We start from the raw sequence: 11851 nt of genomic DNA, 5'->3' as shown, positions 1-11851 counted from the left end.
GGATAATGTTCCTACTGAGTCCTTAGAATCAATATAATAAACATAATAATATATGATGATCGTATGTTATAATGTAATACTTCCATGGAGTGGCCTGTGCACACAAAAGTAGAGCCATGAGTGCGCAGGTCTTGTCAGTGGGCCTATGCCTATGTATGTAGCTGCCAAAGCAAATGTGTTAAAATAAGTTTCCTAAAACCTCTCACTGTCTATTTAAATTAACAATATGTAGGCCTATGCAAGGTATTTCTCACCAGCTGTGTCTCATACTGAATTCTAAATCACAACCTCAACTGTAAATCTACACAGCTGAAAAAACATTATCAACCAATAATTAGGATATGATGCTTTCAACACCTGTTGGAAATACCACTGAGTTGAATGGATATAAATAACTGGCTGTGTTAACACCTCACTACAAAAATTACAAGTAATGGACCCTTTAAAATATCAAAAGTAAAAGTACTCATTATCGAGAATGGCCCTTGTCAACGTTATACTGTGATTATCAAAACATACAGTAATTATTGATGCATTAACAAGTAAGAAGTACTATAATGTTGTAGTAGCTTATTTTAACTACTTTATATATATACTTTTGGTGGTTTATTCTATAATAATGCATGTAACATTCATGCACGTTTAGACATGTTGCTAGGAAGCCCACTTTTGCTTGATTAGCAGTGGTGAAAAGTACATTTACATTGTACTCTTAGCCCCACCTTACGGAAGAGGATTAGGGCCACTGTTGAAAAATGTATTTGAGTTCTGACTTTATTCTCAGAATTCTGACTTTAAACTCAGAATTCTGACTTTAAACTCAGAATTCTGACTTTATTCTCAGAATTCTGACTTTAAACTCAGAATTCTGACTTTAAACTCAGAATTCTGACTTTATTCTCAGAATTCTGACTTTAAACTTAGAATTCTGACTTTAATCTCAGAATTCTGACTTTATTCTCAGAATTCTGACTTTAGAATTCTGACTTTAATCTCAGAATTCTGACTTTAAACTCAGAATTCTGACTTTATTCTCAGAATTCTGACTTTAAACTTAGAATTCTGACTTTAATCTCAAAGAATGTCTTTATTCTCAGAATTCTGACTTTAAACTTAGAATTCTGACTTTAAACTTAGAATTCTGACTTTAATCTCAGAATTCTGACTTTATTCTCAGAATTCTGACTTTAGAATTCTGACTTTAATCTCAGAATTCTGACTTTAGAATTCTGAGTTTAAAGTCAGAATTCTGAGTTTAAAGTCAGAATTCTGAGAATAAAGTCAGAATTCTGAACTCAAATACATTTTTCACCAGTGGCCCTAATCCTCTTTCGTACCACCTTTACCAGCTGCAACATGTGATTAACACAATAATGCATCACTAATCATAATCCAGTAGTATAATATTATTCTGAAATGGGCCATTCTGCATCATGAGTACTTTTACTTTAGTATATAGTATATTTTGATGCTAGTACTTGTGTATCTTTCCTCAAGTAGAATTTTGAATGGAGGACTTTTACTTGTAACAGAGTATTCCTACACTGTGGTATTGCTACTAAAAGATTTGAGTACTTCTTCCACCTCTGTGCGTTGGATAGTAACTAAGTACATTTACTCAGGTCCTGTACTTAAGTACAATTTCGAGGTTACTACCTGTTCACAGATTCCGATAATTTATTACTATACTAAATATAATCAACACATACAATATGATATATTATTATATATGTAGCTACATAGCAGTAGGCTATATAAGTAATTAAAATTAGCTCCGCCTTTACCAACTGCAAAAATAAAGAGATAAATTAAACATGTATTTGTATAATACCTTTGCACTTTTACGTAAATCCGATTTTGAATGGAGGACTTATGTCTACACTATGGTATTGCTCATTTTACTTAAGTAGATGATCTGAGTACTTCTTCCACCACTGAGCAGAAGTATAATTGAGTACTTCTTCCGCCATTGAGTAGACGTTTAATAAAGCACAGTACTGAAGTCCTTATTCCACCACTGTGGATTAGCAGCTAAAACATCAGACACTAAAGAATAAAATTTGCAACAGGTGTGTCGAGTTTACGAGGAGCCCCTGAAGGCAGCACGGAGCTCGTCTCGGTGGTGCCAAAGTGCCAACAGCTACCTCCCTTTGAGAAAAGTGAAAGCCAACGCCCCACTGTCAGCTCCTCAGCCCTGCCCTCCCGTCTCACACAGAAAGCAGAGTTTATGTGGAGCTGCTGTGGTCGTGATTGAGCTCAACCGGAGTACATTTCACGGAGACTTTTACTTCGGAATCGTTGATTCATCTGAGGAGGAGGGAAAACAAACTAGCTAACGGTCAACTGAGCTGCAGCTGTAACGTTAAACACTGGAACCTTTTTCCTTTGGCGCTCGGGACAAGTTTGTTTATACAAACGCTTGCTGGCGATAAGGCTCACAAACATATAATACAGTCGGTATATAGCTAATAAGTTAGCTAGTTCTTACAGAATGGCTGATACAACCGCGTCCAATTCCGCTGCTAACTGCGTGGAGAAGCTGAAAAGTTACGTGAAAACCCAAAAAGGGTGTATCCTCGCAGCAGAAATAGTAAGTCCACTGACCTGTGCAGCTAACATGTAACTTTTATTTTTATTTTTATGTGTTTGAATGTTTACTACTGCTTCCAAAACCTGGTTATAATGTGTTGTGTATGTAGTGTGTTTAAGTAGCCTGTAAATAATGAATATTTCATACATATTAAAGTGGGTTAATGTAGCTAGCCTACATGGTTATTGATTTTTCTCATTATTAGACTAGATAGAGGAGAGATATTTGCTTTTTCTGTCACCAATATTCTCTATTTTCTTCTTGAAAGCTGTTTTATCTCACTCTTTTTTTTTAGAGCAGTCTTGTGGAGGAATGATAAGCATGTGGTCTGGGGGTTGAGGGATCATGAACAGGGGGTTAAGGGTTTCCACCTGTCACTTCTGCGCCACTGTTGTCTCAGAGAGCCAAATGCTGAGCGTTAATGGCAGATGAAAGGTCATATGGGTAAACTCGACCCAGTGACTCCTTTTTCTACTTATTACCACAGGCTGCATACTATGTGTGGACAGAGAAGTGGTAGCCCAAATGTGGTGAAGAGAAAATGCAAGGTATATCACATTCCTGTGTATATATAATAAGGCTCATAAAGTGAGTCCCCCCCCCCCACACACACACACTTTACGTCTTTGCACGTCTGGCTCTAATGTATAGGAATACACTTACAGAGGCGACAATAGAAACATCAGAGCAATACTTCATTCCCAATAATGACTAAGTTAGGTGTGTAGTGTTCAAGTGTTCCAATTACTGGCATAGTAAAACCACTTCCTGTCTGTCTGAGAAGACTTTATTTACTGTCCTTGACCACTATTTTCACATGATTGCCTTTGTTTGCATTTCACAGTGGTGTGTTCTCTTAACACATGACTCACTTTGACCTTAAATACTTTACTTAAGTTCTGCATTTTAAAAGTTTTTTTGATCAGATTCTCGCTAGGTACATGCAACAGTATTACTACTTATCTCACAGCTTACAGAGTACTAACAATGTATATGTACTACTGTGTTATTACTATACCAGTTTCTGCTCTCATAACCCAACAGACTCATTATAAAGCAGGCTCTCAGATGTTGGTGGTCAGTGGTCCACCCACTGTAAAGTTTTTTTTTTTTTTTTTTTTTTTCCAGAGGTAATGGAAATTCCAGGCTTCCAGTGTGAAGTTTGTTCCTAAGAAACAATGTGTGAATTGCTTAGCACACATCTTTTTTTGTGCCTTTCACGTAGAGCTCTAATCTTCGCTGGATACACTCTGTAGTTTGTTGTTTCCTCTCCCACTGACTCACGTCTTTACTGGAACCTGATAAATCCTAAAGGAAGTCATCTCTGATGGTGCATGTCGGAAATAGTTTACAGTGCAGACTGCAGGGAGATGGATGAGGGAGTGAAACAGGAAGACGAATGCCATTACTGCTTGTAATGTCCAATCTAATAGGAAATAGGGTGTTTAACCCCAGCAGTCAGGTTTAAATCTTTCAGCTGATAAACCTAAAAGCTAAAGGAATAATTCAGCTGTCAGCAAGTTATGACAGCAAGGTTCTATGCCTTGTCGAATAACATTAACATTTATTTAGTTTAGTCTTTTAATCTGGCTATCAGAGGCATGGCCATATTTGAACATGTTTGAAGCTGCAGAGCAACATACAGGTCACAGTCACACACAACACACCCATGTAAAGCAAATTTCAGTTAAGTCATGTGGCACATTTAGGTCAGTAGTTATAAGTCAGGATGAGTCATGCCCTGAACTGAACTTGTGCCCTGCTTTTAATATTACTAATATCACTTTCTCTGGAAACCATTTTTTTTAGGTTATCTCCTTTTATTGAAGAATGTCTTTATAAAAAGAAAGGGTGAAAGAAAAGTATGCAGGAGAATGACAGTTGAGTAAATGACTGGATGATGAGAATAAAAGTGATGAAATGAACTTTCCATTTGGCTCTCAACAATCATGGTATACACTTTAGTGAGCAGTGGAAAGTGCAAAAAAAAGAAAAGAAAAAGAAAAACGCCCCAAAATGTAAGTGACTTCCCTAGCAACCGTTGCTGTTTGGTGTGCCTCTGTACCACGGACTAGCTCTTGGCTCTCATGTTGCTGCTGGCTATAATTAGCCTAGCGTTCCCAACTATTTCTATCATTTTTAAAAGAGCAGCTCATTATACTGATGTGTATAGATCCAAGCTCGGATCTTATAAAGCTGACCCATGCAAACAGAGCCAACCACTGTAGAAAACATAAAGGTGTCAACATCTCAGAGCCTTTCTTGTTCTGAGAGACTCGACTGTGTAGCGGTTGTTTCTCTGTGTGTGATGGCCTCCTCAGTAGCCGCTGCCCTCAGAGCAGCCGACTCTGCCTGCATAAAGTCTCTTTTGTGTAGGACCTTGGCCTCGGCCACCACGCTACTCTACAGAGGCTGCCTGTGCCTGTCTCCAGAACACATGAACTACTGATGCATCTGGCTGGCTGCGCGTTTGTGTAACAGTTGCCGGGGAGGGGAAGGGAAGCAGTAGTGACAGATGTAGGGCTAGTGTCGAGTCAGTTACATCATGTGTGTATCATAGACGGCAGTGATTTGACACTGGCCACTAAGTTCTGTGTCTGAGAATGAAACATTGCAATGTGCAAGACGTATATATATATTTAATAAATGATTTGACTTGTCACAAGAAAGGTAGTGCAAATTAAGGTTGTAGAACACCAGGTTTCAGTTCAGTGGGTCATATGTAACTACAGTTTATGATTTCATTCTAACTTTATTATATCTTTTATAGTTGATTTAAAGCGTAACTCTCGCCAAAATGCAACCTAGGGTCTTTTTGTGAATGTACCCGAGTCAAACTTTCGTTTAAAAGCATATTTAGGACGGAAGCGCCACTTTTAAGATTTACCGTATTTTTCGGTCAAATGGCCTTTTGAATGGGAGTGCTAGGGGCACTTTTATGCTAGCCTCAAAATAGCTATTTTTAAAACACTAAGAAGTCTCGACACAGCATGAAACTTTTCTTAAAGTATCACCAGGGACTCTACACCTTAACGCAAGCATTGACAACATTGGTTGTGTACCCAGAGTTTACTAAAAAAGGTTTTCAACAGCTCACCGTAGCTCTTGTTGTTTCCGGCCGCTACCACCTCGGCAGTCAAAACGAGTCGATATCCGAATGTGAATGAACAGACTTCATATGAGGCTCCTTTTTCAACTACAAGGTCAATATTGTTTTTCACTAATGACAAAACAAGAAATAATCCGTGCATTTATATGGAACTAAGCTTTAGGAGCTTTCCATCTTTACTCTCCTCCCTGTTATGTTGCATTTGGAAATCGGTTGTTTTTGACTGATAAAATGGCTGCGGCCGGAAACAACAAGAGCTACGGTGAGTTGTTCAACACCTTTCTTTTTAGTAAACTCTGGGTACACAAAGAATGTTGTCAATGCTTTCGTTAAGGTGTAGAGTCCCTGGTGATACTTGAAGCAAAGTTTCATGTTGTTTTGAGCCTTCTTAGTGTTTTAAAAATAGCTATTTTGAGGCTAGCATAAAAGTGCCCCTAGCACTCCCATTCAAAAGGCCATTTGACCGGAAAACGAAAATACGGTAAATCTTAAAAGTGGCGATTCCATCCTAAATATGCTTTTAAACGAAAGTTTGATTCGGGTACATTCACAAAAAGACCCTAGGTTGCATTTTGGCGAGAGTTACGCTTTAAGATTCATTTTATGCTGATGCAATATGTGCAGAGAAATGCAGGGTGAGAAGAGTAATTACAAGAATTGCAAAAAGAAATATAAATAAAAAAAATTCAAAGCTAGAAAAAATATAAATATAGGCAGTATAAGTGTAAATATACTGTGTGTAATTGCAATAATTAATGGATTAGTTAATTGAAAGAAAATTAATTTCCAACTAATTTTAATAATCATAAGTAATTTTTCTAGCAAATATGCCAAAGATTTAATAGTCCCAGCTAATCAAATGTGAAAATATGTTTCTTTGTATTAAATGTAATATTTTGGTTTTGTACTGTTCTTCGGACAAAAGAACAGTTTTCAGATGTATAGACCAAACGATTAATCAATCAATCAGTGTGTTAGTTGCATCCCTAAAGTGTACATTGGCACAGTGTGTGGTTGGCTCTCCAGTTTTTCCAGTTCATAAAAAATGTAAAATTTAGGCCACATGTGTCACAGTTGTAAAGCAACTTTTGCAGGGCAGTGCAAATGAATTAGAAATCCACGTTGGAAAGGACAATAACAAGGAATGCTGTTTGGTGTCCTCAAGTACACTAAATTGTTAGGTTTAAGGACTTGTACTGTAACTAGCCTACTTGAAATGTCCACTCCTTCACAGCTGTCATGTGTCCGTGTTGTGTGAATGCATCTACCCACGCAGTTTGACAGCAGCAAACAATAGCAGTATTGAAAAAGAAAAGGCTGATACTGGTTGAGGGCCGTAGGCTTGCTGAGTTTATGATTTTTGCACTTTGGCAGCATTTCAGTGGAATGGACTGAGAAGAATGCATGCTGACTTTTTTTCCCTCATATGGAAAAATAAGATCTTGATAGAACAAACACGTGCTGTAAATCTAAGAAGAAAGCAGCATGTGAGCGACAGACTGACAGTGTGCATTATAGTCCATCCAGTTGTCTCACCGTGCAGAAAATCTTTTTTTCTTGGCAAAAACGCTTGTTATTATGTGGATGCTGAATTGGGAACTGACTGGAGTAAATGAAACCATTATGCCTTTGTTGGAGTGATTTACTGTCTGACTGGCCGTGGCTATTGAGTGGACGCAGATATTTTTCTATTACTGAGCATTGAGATGATTTGTCCTCTCTCAGATGAATTGCAGCTGTTCTATCAAGTCATCTGCAAAGTTTAACAGAAGAAATTTGGGCAGCTATGTTAGTTTTTTGGCATAACCCTGATGTAGGGCTGGGCAATACATCAATATTACATCAATATCGATATATTGGACTAGATATCGTCTCAGATTTTGTATAATGTAAACTTATCGTAATATGGCGTGAGTCTTTTCCTGGTTTTAAAGGCTGTATTACAGTAAAGTGATGTCATTTTCTGAACTTACCAGACTGTTCTAGCTGTTCTATTATTTACCTTTACCCACCAAGTGATTATATCCACATTATTGGGGATTCTTTATCTTAAATCTCATTGGTAAAATGTTTTGTAAAAGCACCAATTGTCAACCCTACAATATCGTCGCAATATCGACATTGAGGTATTTGGTCAAGAATGTTGTGATATCTGATTTTTTTTCAAATCGCCCAGCCCTACCCTGATGTGTTCTGGGATATCTTCACCATTTTCAAAATCGTTAATCTCTCTCTGTTTATTGCTTTTCTCCATCCCCTCTCAGTTAATCAGTTTCATTATCGTCATCTGCTACGCTGCATCTCTGTATGGAGGCTACTCCGCCGTCGCCATCTGCGAGATGATCTTCGCCATGGTCTTCTTCGGCATCTTCATGATGGAGATGGACAAGCAGTTTCTACTGGTCAACTGGCTCTGGACCGTGAGTCCTCTACATGTCTTGGCACATGATCTTATAGCAAGCATACACTATATAAATCACTAAATGGTTTAGGCCCAAAATACATTTCTGATCTGCTACTACACTATGAATCCCCGCAGACCTCTCAGGTCATCTGGGACAGGTCTGCTTTCTGTCCCCAGTGTCAGAACTAAGCAGGGGGATCAGTGTTCAGTTTTGATGCTCCACATATCTGAAACAAGCTCCCAGAAAACTGTTCTTTTAAATCTAGGCTGAAGACCTTTTCTTTTTGATGTTGCCTTTCTTTAAATAATTATTAATTTCTTATACTGCACTGCAAATTTTACTCTCGTATTTCATCTGTTTTTAATTTTTTCAGTTTTTAACTGCTCTTTAATGTTTTATGTAAAGCACCTTGAATTGCCCTGTTGCTGAAATTTGCTATACAAATAAAGCAGCCTTGCCTTACACACACACACACACACACACACACACACTGACGCACACGTGTGCATAGTTGCACAACAATGCTTCATCTTCTGCTTCTCTCTTTTGTGCAGGATCTTTTCCGTGCTGGTATTGGTGCGGTCCTTTACATCATCACTTCTCTGATCTGTGTAATTGGAGGGGCCGGGGACGGCGCGCGGATCGCAGGCGGGGTCAGTTATGGCGCCGTAAACTGAATGCCGAAACTGTTCATGTGCATGTTTTATTGCTTGTTTTGACAACCATTAACTGTTATCAATGAATCCGTTTTATTGTACATGTATGCCTCGGTGTGGAAACTGAAACCAAGGGGGGTTTTGTAAACGTCTGATGTGTTTAACAAACACAATCTCCAAGGGAACACACTCCGTCAGTATTGAGTAATATGGCCATCTCAAATCATATCTCATGCTTCCTTCCTGTATAAGCCTAGTGAAAACCACAAGACTTTAGTCGCAATTTCAGACAGAACTCTCCAGTTGAAACTGAATCCACAGGTCCTTTGGTTCAAGCAGGTCAGGGACGTGTCTTCACCTTGTTGTGAGGAACAGTTTTCTTATTAAACGGGTTTAATTTTATCGTAGCCAGTCACTTGTTTGACTGACTGATTGATTGATTGATTGATTGATTGATTGATTGATTGATTGATTGATATTTTTATTTACATGTCATGCCACTAAGTGGCCGATCCCACACGGAATTACATGACACCAATATAACAGTACAGCTTCCAGTCCAATGCCCACACACAACATCCTCCACTTTGCACAAAACAAAGAACAAATAAAACATACCACAACAGCCACAGTAGTTGAGTCTGGGACGAGAAAAGAGTGGCATCCATTTAGAGTGCACGGGAAAAAGAAGGCAGGGAGGTAGGCAGTTGAAACACACACACACACACACACACACACACACACACACACACTCAGTGCCAAGTAGTGCAGCATACAGTACCACTGATTCTATTATTAATGCAATAAGTCATCACAACTTCATGGGAAATTAAAAGCAGCTGGAGTGACATGAGAAACCTCACAAATGCACACAAATAAAACTCATACACAAGCAGGTTGAAGTGAGGATGGTGTTGATACAGCTGACGTCTTTCCAGAATACGGAGGTAAATGCAGTAACAAAGTTAAAAAGAGTGAAGCCTGCAGCGGCATTACAATAAATTAAAGTTCATATTCAAGTTTCTCACAACACAAACCACCACTCCCCGGTCTCTGTTTGCTTTTACAATTAGATTAAGGACATTTCATATTATTTTTCTCTAAGAATCCGTTTGTAGTTTATTTTTTTTATCAGTCTATTCATTTTTAATTAACTATTTCTTTAAATATGTGTGTGGTGTGCCGTCTGATATCTTTCTTGTGGCATGTCCAAACCCATCTTCACCTAAACAACACACACTTGACCTAACAGTCACTTCCTGCATGTTTCTGTTGAAAATTGCAGTTATTGCTCCAGTGGTGAAATAATCTTGTAATCAGTACGTCTTATCTGAGATCAATTATGTAGTTTGTGCACCCTCAAATCAACATAACAGTCTGGGACAATAAAATGTCTTCTGGTGTTTGCAGCACAGCAATGCTGAGATTTTTAAAGCCACTCTTGTCTTTAGCTATGTAACATAAAATATTCTATTACGAGCACGTTATAGTATTTTCAAATATTTCTATTAACATTTTGTTTGCATTATCCAACTTTGAGGTGTTTTATGTGACCAGTGAATTTGATTATTTATTATTATTGTGATTCTGATGCTGAGTTGTTGTTGTTTCTTAGGTGTTTGGTTTGATCGCTGGTATACTGTTCGCCTATGACACCTACACCATCTTCTTGGAAGTCAAGAGCACCAGGCAGCACACGGCAGCTTCTACCAGTGAGAGCAACAGATGGTTACTTTTATGATGACTCAAAACACGCTCGACATGACAATAAGCTGTTTTATTTCAGATGTACGACACCTTGTTTTATCTCTAATGTTTTGCTTTTTTTTTTTATACAGATGACAGAGTTTAAACACTCCAAGACACATGTACTTCTGCCAAGAATGCAGCAGAAGAACAAAGAGGAATTTGTGCAGAAGTTAACAAAAGAGTGGATCACAAAGGACGATGGACAATAAAATGAACAGGTCACAGTTTAATCAATGCTACTGTACGGTGTGAACAGACGAGAGAGTTCTAAAAGGGACGTGCCCGAAAGGAGGATGACGTAGGCAAAGTGAGTGGTACTGTACATCTGTGCCGGCACGTCAAAACAAAATCGTGTCTACATGAGGAATTCCCCTCACAAACCTTTACTCCAACCTCAATGTACCACTGATTTAAAAAGGGAAAACTGTAAATAACAGGCAACGGATGTCATCAAGCAGCTTGTCTAATACACATCTACTGTTAATGGTTTGCTGTAGTAAGAAGTAACTCTGCCATTTGGACTTTAGAAGTAACTGACACATGAATGGGTAGTTTGGAATTGTTTAATATCATAATTATGCACTTCTTGAGTGTGTGTTTTGTATTTCCAGAGAGGTCACTCAGCTGGCCAAACATTTCCTTCTCTGTTATTTAATCTTTAGAGTGCTCCCCGTACGTTACAGTGCCTTAAAGTCTCATTCAAATTAACCAGTTCCTTCCTCTTATTCATCTTATGTTCTTGAAGCCTAAACATTTGAAGTGGCCTAATCAGCAATCTTTTGGCTGTCTTTGTACTAATTAATAAAGGATATCTTATATGAATTATTAATTAGTTTAGTCTGCATCATCAGAGGCGTTAGACGTCCACTAACCATCAACCACACGTTTCTTATTTGAATGTCATCCTCCACTTCTATTTTGATTCTTGCTCAGGTTATTGTTTTTTCTTACATTTGTAATACATTTTTCAAGGAGCAGAATATTTTTTCTGTTGACATTTTATACAGTCAAGAAGTACAGTCCAGGTTTTTTTTTTTGGTTCATGTTTTTTTGATGGAGATAGAAAAAGAAAAGACACGGATGAAATTTTATTATGTGAATATCGCAATTTTAAAAGGTTCTGTAACTGATTCCTCTACCCTTTGGTGGTTATTTATCCAAGTAAGACATTGCCTTATTATTATTTTTTCTAACATGCTTTACAAAAGTCTGCAGTTTGGAATTTCAAAATGCAAAGCAGCCTTTCTTTGGGAAATAAAAGCCATTGTTACTCCAAAGGAAATATGTTTTTGTCACATATATTGTACACTAATCTTACTACTTAACCGTGATGTTTTACGGC

General features: G+C 38.0%; 1 protein-coding gene across 1 annotated transcript; it reads left to right on the top strand.

Moving 5' to 3' along the window:
* The first annotated feature begins 2134 nt into the window (after window positions 1-2134).
* On the top strand, window positions 2135-11786 carry plp2 (proteolipid protein 2). The gene is made up of 5 exons (XM_039802007.1): window positions 2135-2590; window positions 7964-8119; window positions 8659-8757; window positions 10376-10472; window positions 10599-11786. The coding sequence occupies exons 1-5, from the start codon at window positions 2492-2494 to the stop codon at window positions 10610-10612; spliced, it is 465 nt and encodes a 154-aa protein (XP_039657941.1). The 5' UTR covers window positions 2135-2491; the 3' UTR covers window positions 10613-11786.
* Window positions 11787-11851: the final 65 nt, after the last annotated feature.

This window comes from Perca fluviatilis, chromosome 5 (assembly GCF_010015445.1).
Source record: "Perca fluviatilis chromosome 5, GENO_Pfluv_1.0, whole genome shotgun sequence".
Lineage (NCBI taxonomy): Eukaryota > Metazoa > Chordata > Actinopteri > Perciformes > Percidae > Perca > Perca fluviatilis.
The sequence above is the reverse complement of the archived record's forward strand: the minus strand, read 5'-3'. Positions and strand labels throughout refer to the sequence as shown.